The following is a 19,787-nucleotide window of genomic DNA, read 5'->3' as shown; positions in this document are numbered from 1 at the left end:
ATCCAATTTATTATAAATAAAAATTAAAATAAAAAACTGTATACAAATTTAACAATAGGACAGATTGAATATCAGAAGTTTCATTATTATAAACTTTAGTATAAATACAAATATTACATAGTCTCATACATTATACATGTACTAATAATTCCACTTATTATACCCATAGAAAAGGAATATTAATAACTTGGATCTTATATTACATAAATTTAAAATATTTCCCATTTTAACTTAAATAAAATTTTAATTTCTGAAAATGTGATTATTTTATAACTTAAATTGATATATAGATTACTATTTTATAGACCACTGTTTCTATATTTGCGACAATTTAAAATAATCATTTAAATTTTAAATGATCATAAATTAATCTGTAACTTAGCTTATAGATAAACTTTTTTTCCCACATAATTTTTTGCAAATAAAATTTCTTTAGTATTGAATCTAAGTTATAGTAAAAATGAAATTTCGAAAAATTTCAAATGACATTATATTGTTGAAACAAAATATATAATAAAAATATTTAAAACCAATTTGCTCATACTTCATTTTCAACAGTTCTATCATTTCTTATAGGCTCTATGTCTTTCTTATTATTATTGGTAGAATGAGGATCACTTTCAGAGGACTTTTCTTCATTTACAATGGCTGTTTCATTTTTTTTCACTTTTTTCAATTGTCCTATAAGTTTAATGTAATTGCTAGGAATGAGACCAACATTTACATTATTGGTAGCTTTACACCATCCTGGTAAATTTTTTGGTTGTAAAGACCTTGGTGCAAGATAAACTGTCTGACCAGCTTTTACACTAAGTTCATCATTATTAGTTGCAAGAAAATCATATAGCACTGTTGCAATATATGAAGGTTCCTCAATTTTTTGCCATTCTTTTGGATCTTTTCCTAAAGATTAAATTCTTATTTATAGTCAATTTATTTCATATATAAAAAATTTGTAATTTAATTTTTAAATAGCAATTTAACATATTTTACCTTTTACTTGCAAGTTTCTAATATTATTTGAAATTTTATGAATTATATAAGGTACTACAAAAAATGCACTAAACATTAGAAATCCAGACCAAAAGGAAGAATTATGTACATTTTCATTTCCAATTTTTGCTAATGATTTATCCCATAATTCTTCATTTATTGAATTTTGATTTTGGTATCCTAGAAAGATATTTAATAAAAAGATATACAAATTAAAAAAATATATAGTAAATTTCTTATTTACAAAGAAAAAATAAAGTTAGCGTAGCATTTTACTAATAGTAGAATTAAATATTACATAAAACCTAAATTTAAAAAATAGTACAGAATCTTACCAGTAGTGCGTACAATTTTCCTGTATAACCATTTTAAAAATCTAATCAAAGCAAAAGTACTAAATAACTGATTTAAAATAGAGCGTAATTTTCCAATACTTTCCGCAACATTTAAAATTGCTCTAAATGAATTTGTTAAAGCAAAATATGTAGATTCCAATAACATTGTCATGGATGAAAATGTATGAAGGACTGCTTCAAATGACTGAAAAGTTGATCTAGTATTTTCCTCAACATATTGGGAAAATCTAGAAAAAGTACAAATGTTTATTTTATTATTTCAATCAAAACTGCATTAACTCTTTAATTAATTTGTTGTATTATTTCATTTATATCTATATTCATAATAATTATAAAAATTATAAATTATGTTTGAAAATATAGAATTTTTGTAATTAGGAATAGAATTACAAAATTTTTTATTATTCAACATATATGAAAAATCAACGTGAAAACGTAAATATGATTAATATACATTTTGATATGATCAAAATACATACATATTATATTACATGTAAGAATAATTGAATATAATTTTAAAGAAATAGACATTACAATAGATTCTTTTTAACAGTATTAGAAACTTACCTATTTTCTGCATCACCACTGTGTCCACCAAACATTCCATAATTATTATAAGTAGAATAAGGACTATATGAATTATATCCTCCGTATCCACTAAATGCTCTATATTGACTACCATATCCACCAAATCCACTATAATTAGATCCAAATAGCCTATGATCACTAAATCCAGAATAATTTTGAACCGGTTGACGCAGAGGTATTGGTGGAGGGTTTCCTGGTTGAAGACTTGAAGAAGAAAGCAGTGACGATGCATTTGGTATACTGCAACAAAATTGTCTTACTTAAAAGCGATAATACTAATCATATGATATTAAATAGAAAAAAATACTTGTTAAGTATTATTTAATTACATCACAAATTATTCTTAAATTATAGAATGAAATGTAAGGAAAAAGAATGCTATTTTATGAATTTTTCATGATTTAAGATAAAAAATGACTTTTATTATTTCTTTTGAATAAGATATTTATGTCTTATTAACACATAACTTACTCGATCATTTATCTTCAATTATTAAATATTATGTTGTAAATACTAGTTTAAATCGATTTTTATGTAAAACCCATACCTGCTTATGTTGTTAGGTACATTTTTTAATTGAGTTCCATTAATACCATTTGTTCTTTCAGGCGCCATATTTTATAATAATATTATCATATTCTTTATGTCTTTCGTTGTACAAAGTTCATAATCTTCCCACTTATGTAAAGAAGAATAATTTATACCTATTTAGTACGGAAGTACACACATATAGTGTTTGTTGACAATTGTGTATTACTTTTTATTTGCAAAACTTCAGTCATATTTCCAACTTGACTTCTTTCATAGTGATATTGCATTTTCAAAATAAAGTTACTAAAAGTTCGATATTTATTATTATTTTTTAAAATTTGTAGATAATTTTAATTGAAAATTGTTGTTTCTCGATTTAAATAAAATTCATAGTATTTAAAGATATGTCTTTAATATAAGAAAATTTATGATATTAATTTTAATGTCATAAGATGATAATACATAGATAATACATATATGCAATAGCATATGTGTGGCACTAACCTCAATTGTATCCAACTTTGTTTCAGTAAACCGGCAATCACGCTAGAATACAGGAATAGAAATTCTGATTTGTTAACTATAAAATAATGTCTAATTTTGTAAAATTTATCGAAGAAAATATACTTTATGAAATTTTAGCGGTATCATGGCTTTTATTTCTTTGGAAATATTATTTAAATCTTCGTCAGGTAAATATTGTGAATTTTGTCTGGACATATTTATCTTATTAATTTATAATATTTGTTATAATTTCATGATTTTTATAAAATATAAAATATTTAAAGAAATCTGTTTGTTCAACTGTATAATAATAATAAAAAATTATATTTTTAGTTTATAAAATAACTATTATTAGTAAAATTAAATTTGTAGAAATAATTCTATATTGTGTATATAAGAAAATGTGAATTTCTTTTTTTAGAGGGATTTTGTGACTCGTTTGGTTGATTTACCTAAATCTGTTGAAGGTTTAATGACAAAAGATATTTACGATAAAGCACGCATTTATTTGCTAGATAAGTTAGCATTTAATGATTTTGAGAGTATATTTTCTGAACTTTGTACTATGGTATGAAATTTTGATTTACTTCATAAATATAATATTTAAAATAAAATGGATGTAACATTGTAAGCATTGAATACTTGCAGGTCTATTTGTTAACTTTATGCTATCACAGATTTTGGATGTGGAGTGTTGATATAGTCAAATATTGTGGTTTGGATGATACAAATGAAATTCTCATAAGTGCTGTTTGTATGCTCATTATAAACATTATTTATGATATAATATTTTTGCCATTTAAGATTTATTTTACATTTGTCCTGGAACAAAAACATGGATTTAATAAAGAGGTGAGAAAATAAACATTTTTTGCCTAATATATGAAAAAGCATCTTTATATTATTAATTCAAAGTTGTTAATTTTAGACACCATTATTTTTTATCAAAGATCAGCTTCTTAAATTTGTTGTACATGAAGTCATTACAATACCTCTTCTGTGTGCTGTAATATGGATCATAAAAAATGGAGGAGACTACTGTTTTCTTTATCTTTGGATGTTTTTAATAGTTGCTGCCCTTTTTCTTATGATTATTTACCCAGAACTAATTGCACCACTTTTTGATAAATACACACCTCTTCCAAATGGAGATTTGAAAACAAAGATTGAAGTGCTAGCAGCATCAATTAATTATCCACTTTATAAAATATTTATTGTAGAAAACTCAAAACGATCTTCACATAGCAATGCATATCTCTATGGTTTTTACAAACATAAAAGAATTGTTCTCTACGATACTTTAGTCAAGGAATATTATAAACCAGCAGAAGGTGAAACAGATACAAAAGGTTGTACTACAGATGAAGTATTAGCAGTATTGGCACATGAATTAGGACATTGGAACCATAGTCATACATTAAAAGGATTTATACTTGGCCAGGTAAACTTTTAGACTATGTATATTTATAATAATACGTCTCAATTTTTTTTAATCTATAAAAATATATCTTTACAGCTGCATTTATTGCTAAATATTTTTCTATATGCAAAACTTGTAAATTATAAACCTATATTTGAAGCTTTTGGGTTTGTGGATGTCCAACCTACATTTATAGGATTTATTATTATTACTATGTATATTTCAAATCCTCCAAATGTGGTAAGTTGAATTCATTACTTTTGATGAAATTCCAAAATATTATAAGAATAGTATATAAAGAATAAAATTATATAAAATAATTTAATTTCTATTTAATTTATGAATATTCTATTTGTGTCAAATAATGGCATTTAAAATAATATTTTATAATTTTTCAGTTATTCCAGTATGTAACAAACATACTTGGACGAAGATTTGAATTTGAGGCAGATAAATTTGCAAAAATTTTGGGACATGGACAAGCATTAAAAAGCTCTTTAATTAAATTACATAAGGATAATCTTAGTTATCCTCTTCATGATAAATTGTATTCTAGTTGGCATCATAATCATCCTCAAGTTCTCGAAAGAATTGAAGCTATTGATAAAGAAGATTAATTATAACATTTTTTTAATATACTTTGTACATCATGTATAACATTTATATTTTAACATTATATATATATATATATATATATAATCTATGATTTTATAAATCACAACTTATGGTTTGAAGATATAATTACATAATGAATATAGTTGTGATTCATGTCTACTAAAATAATAAGATTGATTTATTGCATACTCACGATATAATTAATATTCTAGAATTACAACATGTACTTCAAAATTATAAATTATATTAAGATGATTAAAATATCGATTAAGAAATATCAAATTCATTCAAATAATTTGGATTCAACAAAACTGGAAATATTAATTGACAAACTGGAGATATTGTTAATAAGCTTTAGATAATTATATTTGTAGGTTTAATTTAAATAGAGAAAATTATTGACAGAGAAATTTTCATTATTAACTTAATTTTTAAAGTCAAAAAGTATTTTGGTTTTTAACGTATTACAAAATAATGTATTAAATTATACAATTATAATTATAATTATGAATAGTAAAATTCTAATTCTCATATTTCTCGAATTTAATTAAGTAATTTAAATTTAAATACGTTATGAACTTCCTGCATTACTTTCTAAACAATAACATTTTGATATAACATTGTCATGATTTTTTGTAGCTACATTATAATTTTTATTTAAAATAAAAATCACAATGCTATTCACTAAAATCTATATTTAACTTTAAATGTATAAAGAATATTTAACAATTATTTCTCGGTTGTTTGAAATTTGTGTTACAAAGTCAAAATATATTTTCAGATAAATATATATCATATACATAAAATGGTGTCATATTTGATACAGAATTTTTATTTACTATTTATTATTTTGCTTTTAAATTTTAAGGCATTTATGAAATATTATATATATATATGTATGTGTGTGTGTGTGTGTGTGTATTAGAATAAATAATAATATATATGTGTATATAAGAAATAATATACACATTTTATTCTAACATACAATTTGGTATTAAACTTTTTAAAAAAAAATGTCATCTCATTTTTGTTTGTTATAGTCTATTTGCACAAACATTGCGAGTTTTCTTCCACCAATTTTTGTGATGCATATAAGTTCGTTTGTTTAACGATTTCCTCACTCATCTACCACAAATAGTTTATAACACTTCTCAACTGTTGCATGTGTCTGCATATTCATATTTTAATCCTGAAGCCAGATAAACTAATGAAAGCATAATTTTTGATTGATTCCTTTTCGAATTATGTCATTCTTCAAAATCATCGTCCTCTGATGAAAAAATAACATAATTCTATGATATTTTCACATCCGTCCTGTGCCGGCATTGTCATTATTATGGATAGAAAAGAAATTCTTCTGATTGCACCAAAACATAAAACAAAAGCAATTGGCTGAAGAGAAAGCATTTCTAAAAGAACTTAGAAAGATGAGCATAATAGTAAAACAGATTGCGATAAGATTATATAATATACAAAGAATACATATGAAGATAAGTATAAATGTAGTATTACCGCAATCTTGCGTATCTCTGACAGCTATCGCGGCGCGAACGGAAAGGTAAACAAAAATAAGTTCGGCGCATAACGTGTTAAATAATTTTTGATATTTTAATTATTTCAATATTTTTTTTACATTAACATTTATTGTAAACTTAATATTCCATGCGTTTAATAAAATTTTTGAAGTAATATTTACTATAGCATTTTTAGTAATATTTAACATAAACACCAAAATTATCTTCACAAGCTATGAAATTTAAACGAAAGAATTAAAAATAAAATATAATAAACAATCTTACTGTACGTGTTATATCAATCTTAATTTTTTGGGGAAAAACAATGCGATATTTTGTAATTGCAACTAATAATTCAATTGCACGAAAAAAGAAATATTAATTCAATATTATAAAATTCTGAATATAAATTAGAAAATCAAGCAGATAATAAAGTAAAAATAATTAACATAAATTATTTAGTATAATACGATGTTCGTATTGCAACATACATTCATATCTCAATTTTATTAAAATGCTCATGTTTACAATAAATACATTGAGAAAAAACCACGCAGTAGATCCATTTATTATTCCAAGATGTATTGTGCCTGAAACAAATATTAAAATATATTTAGTTCAAACTGTATATCATGAAAATGTAATTAATTGTACAATTGTGTTAATAATAATAAAGGTTAAGCTTATATAACAGAAAGTTTGTGATTTCTAACTTACTTGTTATCTACTTATTCTCATTTTAACAAAATATTACAAATCTAAGTATCTTCATTTTTAGAAATTTAGAAGTAATTTTTATGTTAATAATTTAAATATTTATTTTATGTATATATTGTATTAAATATAAAAAAAATATTTGTTAATCAAAATAAAATTACATAACTAAAAAAATTTTGTTTTAATATAAAATAATGTTTTAATGATTTACAATCTAAATCAATTGCTTATACTCAGTTTGTAATATATCATATATATACTTTTTAGAATTGCAATACATTTTTGAAAAGAGAATTTTTATGAAATTCTTACTTTCATTTATATAAATAATAAATCAATAGGAAATCATGCTCGATCTATGAAATTCATTGTTATGTAATAATGTAAATTGCTAATAATAAAACTCTAACGATGATATAATTGATAGTGATAATCAATAATTGTTCAATTTATATTAGAAATTTGTCATCTTTCAAATATCCTATCCAATCTTACAAAGTATTTTCTGTATTGGACCACTTATGAATATTCAATTTTTTTTTTGTGCACGATTAGGTAAAAATTCGAGGTTAAAACATGTATACAAGAAATCTAAACTTGATATTGACCATGAACCTTCGCGCATGTGCACGCGAAAATTTGCTCGTCGATCAAATTGACGTCACAGATTTCAAAATGCTTATTTGATAAAAAAAACAAAAAGGAAAAAAAAATTACTTTAGATCAAATAAAAACTATATACGCTATACGAAATGCTAATCATATATAAATTAGTTTATGTTCGATTGAAATATAACAAATGATAATGTTTCTATTATGGAGAACATTAGAAATAGACTTTACAATGATCTATGCATTTATAATACTTATTCTGTTTAATCGTGTTATTAGTAATTACTAATTGCTAATGCATATAAATACACGCAAACTGATATTTACATAAATATCAACCAACCATTTCTTTGTGTAAACCAAATAATCGCAATCTTTTATCGTTATAGTGTAGATCGAATTTTCATTTTTTTTAGAAAATAAACAAATAGAAATTTTTTTAAAACTCTGATCCGGAGTGGTGTACGGGCTTTATACACTACTCTAAATTTTGATATTCTTTCTTTTTAAAATCCTTTTAGTTTAAGAAATTTATAATACGCGATGATTCATTAAAAAAAAGAAAGTATTTCATGCTGGACGAACTTGAAGTTAAAATCTCTCAATATTTTGATTTTACAATACTTAATTCGTTACTTATTTATAATTCAATATAAAAAGAGAATCAACTAGAAATTAAGCAAAATTTAACAATACAGATAATTCCAGTTAGAAATTTGCAATATTAAATATAGTATGTACATATTTTAATGACTTGTAAACTAAATAAAATATAAAATTTTGTTCTTTGTTCAATGATAAACTCCTATTTAATATTATTCTATTATCTTATATGCAATTATCATTACTGCACATATAGTTACATAGGAAAACTACATATTCTATTACAACAATGCATTGGACTCAACGACATTGGAAGCAACAAATCATACGACATTAATATTATTAAGTTTACTCGTAAAATGAATTGAAAATGATATTTATGATTCGCACGAATTTAAAATTTTAATTTATATTCCAGAAAAAATTTACTGAAAAGCACAGATTTTATGTCATTTGTAATCAATGCAAGTTATTAAAAGTAAAATTTCAGAATTCGAAAATTAACACATAAAATTTATTTAATGTTATCTCGCTTGGAATTACTATGTTACGCGCACCATAGATAGATAAATACTATCTCTTATTTATTTGTATAAGTTCGTCCAGAAAGAAACATATCATTTTATATTTATAAATAAATAAATATAAATATATACAAATATATGTATATTTATTTATTTATTTATATATATATGTATATAAATATAATGAGTTATAAAACACAACAGTACCTTGCACTTGTCGCTCAGTTTGAGCGCAAGCGACCTGGTGGCTGGTGTTCCATCGTCGTGTGGCGACAGAGAGAGAGAGACTCACGCATGTGAACACACGAGTATGAGCACTGAACACGTATCCAAAGCTGCTCTGAAAAGATTTCATTCCATTCCGAATATCGTCTCAAGTGTTTGTTTTCTTTTTTTATTTCTTTTTTATACTTTCTTTGTTTCCGTGCAAAACGTACAGAATGTATCTGCTTTAAATCATGTTTTTTTAATACGTTGCTCGATATTCGGAGGAAAAATTTTTCAGATAAAAATTGCACAGTAAAAGAATTGAATAGAGTGATAATACGTTAATTGAAACGGATTTAAAAATATTTAATCATGTTTAATGACTGATGATATATAAAAATACTGTTTTTGCAAATTTAAAAAAAAATATATAGATTTAAATAATTATTAGAATTACACTTAACATTAAGTAATAATCACATTCATTATTTTAAGTGAAAGAAAAGTTCATTTACTATTCTCAGTAAAAGAAAAGAAATGTCTTTTTTCCTCATATTTTATCTACGATATTCGACAATTACCTAAAATGTGTATTAAAAAATAATTATACTTATTTAAAAAAACTATACTTGGATTAAAAATTGCGATTTGGCTCATAACTGGCTTAATGTTCAAACTCTTTTCCACAACATTTCCCCACAATGATAATCGATTAAAATAATATCGTTGTGATATAATGAAAAATTAATGAAATTAAAAAATTATTTATATAAATAACAATAAGTACGATTAACCAATTACGATTAACTTATCTTGATTTCTTTATGAAGACTCCCAGACAAAATCTTCTAAAAATAATTTACTACTAAATTTATATATTCAAAGTTGATGTTTCCTAGAAAAAACATAAAGACGATTCCGGGAGCCAAGCGGAATGAAAGGCTGTAATTCTGCTTATGAAGAAAAATGTAATATAGAAAATATTTATTTTTCGTTTGATTGAGCCGCGCCGAACATCGGTGCTATATATATTCTCGCTTTTTCTTCACTTTCTCTCTTTTCTCTTTCATAACCATTTATATACATGCAAACACTCTGTCAACTTTTTACATTCTCTCTTTCGCACACACATATATATATATATATATACATATAAATGTATTCATATTTTATACATATATATATATAATCTCTCTCTCTATCTATTTAAATATTTGCTATGGTAGAATCTTGCTTATCCGAGTTTTCCAGCTATTTGTTTGACCTAGTTTGACTTTTTCTATTGATTGAACATTTAATTTCTTTTTAAATTAAAAGAATTTTTTAACTTTAATTTACTTGTATTTCATAAAAAAATATAATTAAAATAAATATTGTTAATATAACATTCAGACAAGATGAAAATTGATTTAAATTAGTACGATTACAGATTATTATATGATATAATCCTTTATCTATTTTTTAAATATAGCAATGAAAATTCAATTGAACAACAATTCAATCAACGGAAAATATCCATGTGAAAATACTGAAGTTTCTGAGACACGGTTAATCAAGATCCTACTACATATTAAGATTTATCTATCTATACAATATGATCGATTTAAATACATAGATTCTATTGTTCCTTTGACTGTTGGAAATATAAAAAGAGATATTTAAAAAGTATCTACAAAACGTAAAACAATAATGAAGATGAAGATTTTTTTTCTTTTTAAATAAATCATTTTACGATTCAAAAAATATATATTTAATCTATTAAATTTAATTTTATAGAAAAATATCAAATATTTTAATAAAATTTAATAAAAAAGTCAAATAAATTAACAAAATAAATCATTTACAAATCTTTGTTATTTATAATAAGAAATATCCACTTGTTTTTAATAAATAAATAAATTTACTTTTAAAATAAATATTTTCCTTGTATTTCCAAGTCTTTAAGAAATAGTTAAATATATATTTAAATCGAATATATTGTATGTTTGTCCACTACAAAATACAAAAGTATTTACAATTCAATAAATAAGTCGACCACTTTGAGTATCCACGAATTATAGGTCCTGTGTTCACAAATCACAGCTCCTAATTGTCAAATTAATTGTAAAACCAATTTATTTAAAATTTGAAACTCTGAATTAAAGATATGTTATTGTATTCAATCGATAATATATTTTGTGTTGTTTTTATTTTTCATGCATCACACTACAAATATTTAACGTGGAAAATGATGTAATTTTAACAATTAATAAAAACTTTTTTTTATATATTTCTCTCAAGAATAATACTATAAATTTATACTAATTTATGAACTTAATAATTTAAAATAAATTAAAATTTCGTATATTTTTATTTTATTTATTATAATTTCTTCGTTGTATTTACTTCTTAAGATCTATTTTTAATAATAAGCAGTAAGTTTATCAATATTACAGACATTAAAATTAAAATGACATGCTATTATTTTTAATAGTAGCTATCATCGATTGAATACAATGTTTCTAAAATTCAACATTTCATTTTTGTAAATTGATTGTTTCAATTCGACCCAATTTGAAGCAACGAATTCTCCCTCACACCACTCCACAGAGTAATAAAAAATTTTAAAGAGAAAAATCGCTCTTTACTTTGGTCTAAGAATCCCTGCGATCCTCTTCTTCCTCCTTCTTCATTTCAATGCCTTCTTGTTTTGTTTCAACTGTTTCTGCTAATTCTTCCTTCTGTTCATTAGAAATTACTTCCTTTGTTTCAATTTCTTCTTTTTCTTCTTCTTCTTTCACAACTACTTCTTCTTTTGCAGGTTCTTCTTTTATTTCAACATTTGCAGAAGTTGATTCTTGTTCTTTTGATTCTTCAATTTCTTCTCCAGATGGACTAATGTTAGTCCATCTGGATTTTCGACCCCTATTTCGATTTTCTCTTTCTACATTATTCGGATGTTTATTACCACCTTTTTTGTCTCTAAGATTATCTCTTTGCGAATGATTCTCTGAATCAGAAGACCAGGAACCAGGTGGAAGTTCCTGATTTCTCCAGGGAGTAGCAGACTCAGGAGGAATAATAGATGGCGGACCCATAGGTCCAAAAGGTGGCCTCACATGGGGACGAATATCATCAAAGGGAGGTCTGAAAAAGGCATCCGGTTCTCGGGTATCAAAAGGTGGTCCACGAGGACCAAAAGGCCTCATTCCAGGACGAAGAGGACGAGGCCCCAAACCTCGTGGATGGAACATTAATGGACCTATAACATAAAAGTTTGTTGAACTTTTATTTATTAATTTAACTATTATTTACTCGTTTCCAAATGCTTGAATAATATAATAAAATTAAAGATTCAATAATAAATGTATAAAAAAATTATTGATATCTATTTTAAATACTTATAAATAAACTGTGAACTTTTATGAACAGAATTAAAAAAATGTAAAAATTTGTTTTTGTTATTAAATATTCTAACACTTTATTTTTAATATTTTATGTATTTTTGTGTATTCCATGCATTATTTGCATTTTTGTATTTTTAAACTTCGCTATAAATCCATAATTTACTTATAAATAAATAAATTAACAATTTCATATATTTTTTGGAACTTAATACTAAATTTTTGTTTTCTAATACTAAATTTACTTTCTTGAATGATTTTTTTTATTAACTATTTTTACCTGGTCCACGAGCTCCTAAGGGAGCTGGACGTGGTCCAAATCCATCAGGAAGTCCAGGTCTAGGTCCTCTAGGTCCCATTATTGGCGGCATTCCAAAAATAGGATCAATTCCAAAGAATTCTCGTCTTCTAGATTCAAAATCAGCTCGGTCGAGGTGTCCTCTTGGATCAAAGCCATCTTGAAGCCTTGGATCAAAACCATCTCGTCTAATTTCATAATCAAAACGATCCCTATCGTCGAGTGGTCGTCTCCCTCGTACTTCAGATCTATCAAATTCCTCCCTTTGGCAAATAATTAATCAATAATTCAATGTTTTAAACATATTACAATTTTGTTAATTACTTATTTTTTTTGTAAAATGTGAGTATTATTCATACGCATGTAAATGCCACGACGATTATGTTTATCCGAACAATCCACTTTTATTTATTTTAATTTAAAATTCAAACTGAATGCAAAATAGTATTTTACCTTTGTTCTCTAAGTGGTCCGAGTCGTGCAAAATCTTCTACTCTTTGTTGTCCATGTATCCTATTATCAAATTCTTCTTGATATATTCCTGCTTGCAATCTTGGAACATCAATGAATTTCTCATGTATTTGTGATCCTCTATGACCTCTCCCAAAACTTTGTCTATCTCTTTGCTGCTGATATTCTCTTGGATCTTGTGGATTACGAAAATCTGGTGGTCGAGCTGGGAAATCACCCCTTTCCTGAGGTAAACTAAATTTTGGCAAATCCATCAACGAAGAAAGGGTTTCTCCACGAGCAGATCGAGAATCATCAAAACTTCTATCAGACCTATCCTGACGGTTACGAGGAATTATTCGATCAACACGATCTTCAAGTGGCAGTGTACCATCAGCCAATTGACGTAAACGATCAGCTAAACTTGGTTTACCATCTTTTTTTGGAGTAGATTCGTTTTCCTGAATATAAATATTTTTATGGAAATTTTAATAGAAAAGATAAGATGAAATTATTGAATAGCAATAAATAATAGTATTATTTATAATATTATTACATCTATTATTTTTATAATTTAAATCATTTGAATTATTTCACACTATTTTTAGGAATGGGATCTCTAAAATCTTTAATATTCTTATTTTAATCTTAATTTAGTAATACCTGAAGAGTTTGAGTTTGCGGATTTCCTTCTCGATTCTCTCGATTTTCTCTTTCTCTTCTGTCATCCCTATCTCTATCTCTAATATCTCTCCTGCGATCTCGTCCTCTATCTCTCCCTCTACCTCTGTCTCTTCCATGATCCATTCTGGAGTCATTACCTTCTCTCTCTCTGTGAGATAAATGCGTCTCTCTGTCTCTTCTTTCCCTACTTTCACGATCTCTGTCTCTTTCCTTATAATCTCGATGCTGTTATTAAATGTACATCAAGTCAGACAATTTTATAGAACAATTTTATATATATTTACCTCTGCTTGTTGATTAGATTCTATTCGTTCTTCATTTTGTGACAGTTGCTGTTCAGACAAATTACTTTTATTTTTTGCCCCATTTGAGCTTTGTGGCATTGCATCTTCCATTTCTACATCCATGTCGTCAGCAGAGTGTTGTTGAGGTAGTTGCATTTGCAAGGGTGCAGAAGGTCCTACACCATATGGTTGGCGTAACATTGGTAAATTTGGCATACCTGTTTCTGTGGTTGGTGGTGGAACTCCGATTGGAGGAACATTGTGTGGCATACCTAAAATAATTTTTTTTTTATATTGATTTATGTTATATTATTTCAATTTTTTTGAGTTTTAATATTTTGTGAATTGTTTTCATATACATACCAGTAGAGTTGGGTTTATCAGAAGGTGCAGCTGGGGCTGGTAAAGGAATTTGAGTTAATAGACCAACGCCAACACTTGCTCCAAATGGAGAATTTACAGGTGGCGTTAACATAGTTTGCATCATTCCTGGTGGTCCTAATAAACTTTGCATATTTGGGGGTGGCACGCCTATGGGAACATTTGGCATTAAACTATGTGCCATTGGTAATCCCATTGGTCCAATCATACCTAAATGATAAAAGATATAAAATGATAAACTTGCAAATATGAATAGAATATCAATCTTTAATTTTTTTAATAAACTTACGAGGAACTCCTGTCATTGTGAAAGCAGGTGGCATCATCTGTAATTGTGTATTCGGTGGTGGCAAAAGTGCAGCTGATGTAGGAGGTCTAATTGGCGGAGGTTGACTCGTATCGATTACTTGTTGCTGCTGTTGACCTTGTTGCTGTGTTTGCTGTTGCGATTGCTGCTGTTGAGCACTAGTTGATGGTTGCATTACATTCACAATACCATCTGTCAAATTTGGAATTCCAGCAGCTGCAACTAATGCTTGTTGTTGCAATTGTAACTGTTGTTGAAGTACATCTGCATTTGTCCCGGAATGCTTTAATTTGCCTATTAATGTTTTGTAACAATTGGCATTTATTATCACAAATTTAGCTTAAAATATAGCATCCTTTTACCTTTAAGATTGGGAGGTAGAGTGTCCTCATCAATCATACCTCCTTCTTCTAATAATTCTAAATCTTGATCAGTAACATTAACTAATTTATTCCAAGGAATATAACTAACTCCTAATTCAACCTCCCAATAATCTTTCCATTCTTTTCCTTTCACTCCTTTTCCCGGTGCCCAAGCTAACTAAAATATAAAAAAGAAAAATTTTATTATTTTAAATAAGACAGAATTTTATTATTATCTAACACGTTTGTAAACATGTTTAATTTAAAAATAAAAATACATTTGGAAATAACCAAATGTTAACTTACAGTGATTGCCTTTCCCTGCATTTTATGATTTTTAAGCTTAGTAAGAGCTCTGTATGCATCTTGTCTTCTATTCATACATATAAAGGCGCAACCTCTAGGTGAAATTAGATCTATACTGACAATATCACCAAATTCTCCAAAAGTATCTGAAAGTTCTTCTTGATGTACTAATTTTGATAGATGTCCTACCCAAAGAGTAGTACTGCAAACTGTAAATAAATATGTTAAACTCATGAAAAAAAAAGAAGAAAAAACAATTTTTTCAAAACAAAAATAAATATATATGAAAATAAGTGAATTACCGCTTAATTTATCTCTCACAATTGGCGGTAATCCTCGTTTACGCCTTTCTCTTTCTTTTTCTCGTTCTTCCTCGGTCATTTTTTCTCGACTATCCTCTCGTTTTCTGTCACGACCTCTGTCTCTTGAACGAGACCTATAATATAATAATACCTAATTTAATATCAAATGATCATAACAAAGTATGTAAAATAATACATAAATATATATTGTAAAATAATACATGTAAAATTACCTTCTCCTTCTAGATCTGCTTCTTGATCGAGATTTTCTATCTCTGTCTCTATCTCGATCCCTATCCCTATCTCTATCCCTATCCCTATCTCTATCTCTATCCCTATCTCTATGTCGTGGTGATCTAGATCGACTGTGATGTCTGTATCGATCAGGCGATCTACTTTGTGATCTTGTATTTTCACAATTTACTATTTCTACACTGCTACTATCTCGTCTTGCACTATTCCTATAAATAATTATTTATTAATTAGTTGCAATATAATAATGTTACACATTAATTTGAATTAAATAAAAAATTGAATTTCATAAAAAGGAAAAATATTTACCCAGAATAATCTTGCGTATCTTGCCGTTCATCGAGAAGCGGACTCTTTTGATTTTGATGCGCCTGCTGATTTATCTGCCTAATATTTGTTAAAGGTTGAGAGGCATATGGTAGAGCCGGTGGATAACCAGGAGGTGGTTGACTCATATCTTGTATGACTCCGCTACTTACATTTGTTGTATAAGTGTTTGGTTGACTTGGTTTCAAAATATCTGATGGTTTTAATTCACATTCAGATGCAAATGGTAAATTCTAAAATAAAAATCGATTTTAATTAATATAATATGCTATCATTATATAGAACTTTTCTTTTTTTTATTCAAACAAAAAAGAAAAAAAATATTTTTATTATTCATACAGGAACAGTTTGAGCTAGATGTTTATCAAATTCTTCTTCCTGTTGCTTCATTTGTTGGAGTTTCCGCATTTTTTCTTCTGTTTCGTGCTGTGTTGAAGAAGTACTTCCTTGCATTGTTTGTTGCAATGTTTGAAGTTGTCTCAAAACCTATTAACGATTAAAGAATTAAACAATTTAGTAATGAAACCATGTTTCTTCTTTGATTAAGTAATAAATTTGTACCTCTGGATTTGTTAAAAGAAGTCCAAGACTTTCCAAACTATTTCCTGTTGAAACTGTATTATGTTGACCAGAATTAGATGCTGTTGTTGCTGTTGGTGAATTAGCAGCAACAACAACATCATCATCTTCTTCTTCACCATAGTCAAAATCTAGGAGTTTTTTATCAAATTTTACAGAACTCTTTTGTTCATTTGTAGGTTCTTGCTTTTTTAACAGTAACTGTTGCAAATGTTGCAATTGATCAAGGAAAGAAACATCCATTTGACTTGAATTTGATTGCCCCTTAAAAAAATGATAAAACTAAGATTATATCCATTAACAAATAAACATACAAAATACTACAAACAACAAAATATATTACAAACTAATATATCTGAAAATTATATATAAGATAAATACGAAAAGGAAATTTACTAATAGTTTATTAGCTGTCTCTATTTTTGTTTGTGCAAGCCAAGCAGGATCAATTGGCTTTGCGGAAGAAAATAATTTTTGATCCTTTACTGCATTTTTTGCAGTCAAAGGAGGAGTCTTGACAGAAGTTGAGGTGTTACTAACATTATTTGTTGCAGATATATTTAATGTACCTAAACATAATAACAATAATTATTATTTAATTTCATTTAGATTCTATATATATATATATATATATATATATATATATATATATATATATATATTTCTTTACCATTGGTATTAACTGCTTGTTCTTTATGTATTGGATGATTTGGATCAGCAAGATCAAATAAAGGTTGTATAACCTCTGAGGGAAAAACTGCATTCTTTTGCCAAAGATTTAAAACTCTTATTACTTTGCTTTTGTCTTCTTGAGGACACTTCAATAGATTTAAGAAAGTAGTTTGCATGTTCTTGGCAAAGCGTGGAGCAAATACATCTTTCTCTACTCCAAACTGGTGTCTGGACTGACGTACGATTGAATCTATAACGTACAATCCAGGCACTTTGTACTCTGGTTTACACTGTAACATAAATTAATAATTAATACCAATGGAATTAACAATATATTTAATATATATTTAGATTTATTTTTGTAACTTACTTTTTGAATGAATTTCTCAACACTTTGCACAACATGTTTATAGAATTTAATTGCCTTAATTGCACCCCTAGTTAAAGAATTCATTTTAGCTTTTGAAATTGGTGGTTTGACATCATACAGAGCTGAAAGCTGAAAAAGAAAGAAATAATGTACATATATATAATTATTATTTTTATTCTAAATACTTCAATGTATTAATATCTTAGTCAGAAAATATAATTAAATTCATAAATTTAAAAATTCTGCTAATAATTGAAAAAAAATATTGGTATCAATTAATGGATCTATACTTTGCAAATATGTATTTTCAATTTTCACATTTAGGTTGTCAAAAGTCAAATATATCAATATAAACTTTAATGGATTGATAACAAAAATTAAACAAAAACTTAGTACAATCAAATCCTTTAAATGCTATTAGCATTCTACTAATATTACTTAAAAAATATCTGTTATTGCTTTTCCTTATTCCTTTTCCTTCTATGACACAATCAAACATAACTAACACAAGTAAAATACATATATTATAATTATTATTCTTCCTTTATCATTAAATGAATTACAAAAATTTTACGTACTACCAACAATTATGTTGTACATTATATCACAATAAAGGTTTTCTTTAATTTCTCTCCCTCTTTCTTATATATAAAGATGATCGCTCCCTCTCTCTCACACATCTAGAAATCAAAGCATTCTTCAAGCACGAAAATCACTCAAATTTTCATACAGCAAGCAGCAAAAACGTCGAAGAAAATATTTTGCGTGAATTTTTAGTTTAAAATAGTGACGCGTTCAACTTTGAAAAGTAAGAAAGAAAGAGAAAAAGGGAAAGAAGAGCGAGAGAAAAAAAGAGGGAGAGTCGGCGGGCTAGAAGAAGAATTAAGGGTAAGTCAACTCACCTCTGCGTTAAATGCTTTAACCGCCTCCATCCTGATGAAGGTGCAAAGCACCAAAGATTTGCTATGTTTCACAGAAATCCGTGATTCTTGGGATGATGAATGTTTTCTCGATAAATTGCATGTCTTGGCTCAGGGCGCACTGTCTAGCTGGGCCATGCCACTCAAGATGGCGGCTCTATTTCCCGAAAGGCATCGCGGGGCGGTGATGCGTGACGTCACATGCCGCTATGTACAGTCGGTAACAAGCATTGTTTCAATACCGATTATCCTACACCAAGCAAAATATAAACAAATTATTAAACGGGTATCAATCCAAATTTTTGTCATTCTTTTTTTTAATAGTAAATTAAATTTTTAACGAAACATATTACGTAAAGTATATACATATATAACTTTAAATAAATTAAATAATATTTTAGATACCATAAATTTAATTAGTAATACAGATATTATAAAATATAAAAAAATAACATACGTTCAATGAATATGAAATGTTATATCTTAAGCTTATTTCTTTATATTTTGATCATTAAATTTCAATATCTGTAAATGTTAACATTTTCAAAATTTCTACCTTATATATATATAATTCGTATAAAAAGGACTTGCATGAAAATGAAAAAAGTATTTTTTAATAAATTTCGTTACATTTTATGAAGTAATTCTCCGTATAGGATATTTGATCATAAATTAAATTAAATACGTTACTATATATATAAATTATAAATACACTATATAATAGTG

General features: G+C 26.6%; 3 protein-coding genes and 2 long non-coding RNA genes across 8 annotated transcripts; 2 read left to right on the top strand and 3 right to left on the bottom strand.

The window, feature by feature from the left end:
- Positions 1-67: 67 nt before the first annotated feature.
- On the bottom strand, positions 68-2,621 carry LOC122532067 (peroxisomal membrane protein PEX13). Its single transcript, XM_043660505.1, has 5 exons — positions 2,485-2,621; positions 1,917-2,177; positions 1,329-1,576; positions 994-1,173; positions 68-903 (listed from the first exon to the last, which is right to left on the bottom strand). Exons 1-5 carry the CDS (start codon positions 2,550-2,552, stop codon positions 539-541), a joined length of 1,122 nt encoding a protein of 373 aa, XP_043516440.1. The 5' UTR covers positions 2,553-2,621; the 3' UTR covers positions 68-538.
- LOC122532066 (CAAX prenyl protease 1 homolog) lies at positions 2,536-18,307 on the top strand. 2 transcript variants are annotated; one of them, XM_043660504.1, is made up of 8 exons: positions 2,536-2,648; positions 2,999-3,160; positions 3,394-3,540; positions 3,621-3,824; positions 3,901-4,413; positions 4,489-4,632; positions 4,791-5,054; positions 18,298-18,307. In XM_043660504.1, the coding sequence occupies exons 2-7, from the start codon at positions 3,059-3,061 to the stop codon at positions 5,007-5,009; spliced, it is 1,329 nt and encodes a 442-aa protein (XP_043516439.1). In that variant the 5' UTR covers positions 2,536-2,648; positions 2,999-3,058; the 3' UTR covers positions 5,010-5,054; positions 18,298-18,307. The 2 variants fall into 2 exon arrangements, with proteins under 2 accessions (XP_043516439.1, XP_043516438.1); XM_043660503.1 differs by lacking the exon at positions 2,536-2,648 and adding an exon at positions 2,686-2,777.
- On the bottom strand, positions 6,015-6,911 carry LOC122532076. The gene is made up of 2 exons (XR_006307440.1): positions 6,520-6,911; positions 6,015-6,364 (listed from the first exon to the last, which is right to left on the bottom strand). It is a non-coding gene; the product is annotated as an uncharacterized LOC122532076 (long non-coding RNA).
- LOC122532063 (SR-related and CTD-associated factor 4) lies at positions 6,976-19,182 on the bottom strand. Of its 3 annotated transcripts, XM_043660495.1 has the most exons (19): positions 19,044-19,182; positions 18,142-18,270; positions 17,770-18,061; positions 17,496-17,668; positions 17,082-17,363; positions 16,860-17,006; positions 16,503-16,753; positions 16,175-16,402; positions 15,942-16,075; positions 15,640-15,848; positions 15,334-15,511; positions 14,954-15,265; positions 14,647-14,874; positions 14,284-14,555; positions 13,979-14,224; positions 13,319-13,776; positions 12,848-13,128; positions 11,812-12,425; positions 6,976-7,111 (listed from the first exon to the last, which is right to left on the bottom strand). In XM_043660495.1, exons 1-18 carry the CDS (start codon positions 19,071-19,073, stop codon positions 11,818-11,820), a joined length of 4,458 nt encoding a protein of 1,485 aa, XP_043516430.1. In that variant the 5' UTR covers positions 19,074-19,182; the 3' UTR covers positions 6,976-7,111; positions 11,812-11,817. The 3 variants fall into 3 exon arrangements, with proteins under 3 accessions (XP_043516430.1, XP_043516429.1, XP_043516431.1); XM_043660494.1 differs by lacking the exon at positions 6,976-7,111 and having other exon boundaries at positions 11,688-12,425; XM_043660496.1 differs by lacking the exon at positions 6,976-7,111 and having other exon boundaries at positions 11,688-12,425; positions 13,979-14,209.
- Positions 18,744-19,346, top strand: LOC122532075. The gene is made up of 2 exons (XR_006307439.1): positions 18,744-19,029; positions 19,118-19,346. It is a non-coding gene; the product is annotated as an uncharacterized LOC122532075 (long non-coding RNA).
- The last annotated feature ends 441 nt before the right edge of the window (positions 19,347-19,787 follow it).

Source organism: Frieseomelitta varia, unplaced genomic scaffold (assembly GCF_011392965.1).
Source record: "Frieseomelitta varia isolate USP_RPSP 00005682 unplaced genomic scaffold, Fvar_1.2 scaffold_433, whole genome shotgun sequence".
In the NCBI taxonomy this organism is placed as follows: Eukaryota; Metazoa; Arthropoda; class Insecta; order Hymenoptera; family Apidae; genus Frieseomelitta; species Frieseomelitta varia.
This window is presented reverse-complemented; position numbering and strand designations above follow the sequence as displayed.

Excerpts from the sequence above, each read along its gene's own strand:
- LOC122532067 (XM_043660505.1), bottom strand. The coding sequence starts at position 2,552 with ATGGCGCCTGAAAGAACAAATGGTATTAATGGAACTCAATTAAAAAAT. Across the intron at positions 2,178-2,484 it reads GTACCTAACAACATAAGCAG|TATACCAAATGCATCGTCAC; the intron begins GTATGGGTTTTA and ends ATTTTGTTGCAG. Across the intron at positions 1,577-1,916 it reads AGTGGTGATGCAGAAAATAG|ATTTTCCCAATATGTTGAGG; the intron begins GTAAGTTTCTAA and ends TACTTTTTCTAG.
- LOC122532066 (XM_043660504.1), top strand. The coding sequence starts at position 3,059 with ATGTCTAATTTTGTAAAATTTATCGAAGAAAATATACTTTATGAAATT. Across the intron at positions 3,161-3,393 it reads ATTATTTAAATCTTCGTCAG|AGGGATTTTGTGACTCGTTT; the intron begins GTAAATATTGTG and ends TTCTTTTTTTAG. Across the intron at positions 3,541-3,620 it reads TTTCTGAACTTTGTACTATG|GTCTATTTGTTAACTTTATG; the intron begins GTATGAAATTTT and ends GAATACTTGCAG.
- LOC122532063 (XM_043660495.1), bottom strand. The coding sequence starts at position 19,073 with ATGGAGGCGGTTAAAGCATTTAACGCAGAG. Across the intron at positions 15,512-15,639 it reads TGCAGGGAAAGGCAATCACT|TTAGCTTGGGCACCGGGAAA; the intron begins GTAAGTTAACAT and ends TTTATATTTTAG. Across the intron at positions 13,129-13,318 it reads GGACCACTTAGAGAACAAAG|GGAGGAATTTGATAGATCTG; the intron begins GTAAAATACTAT and ends TATTTGCCAAAG.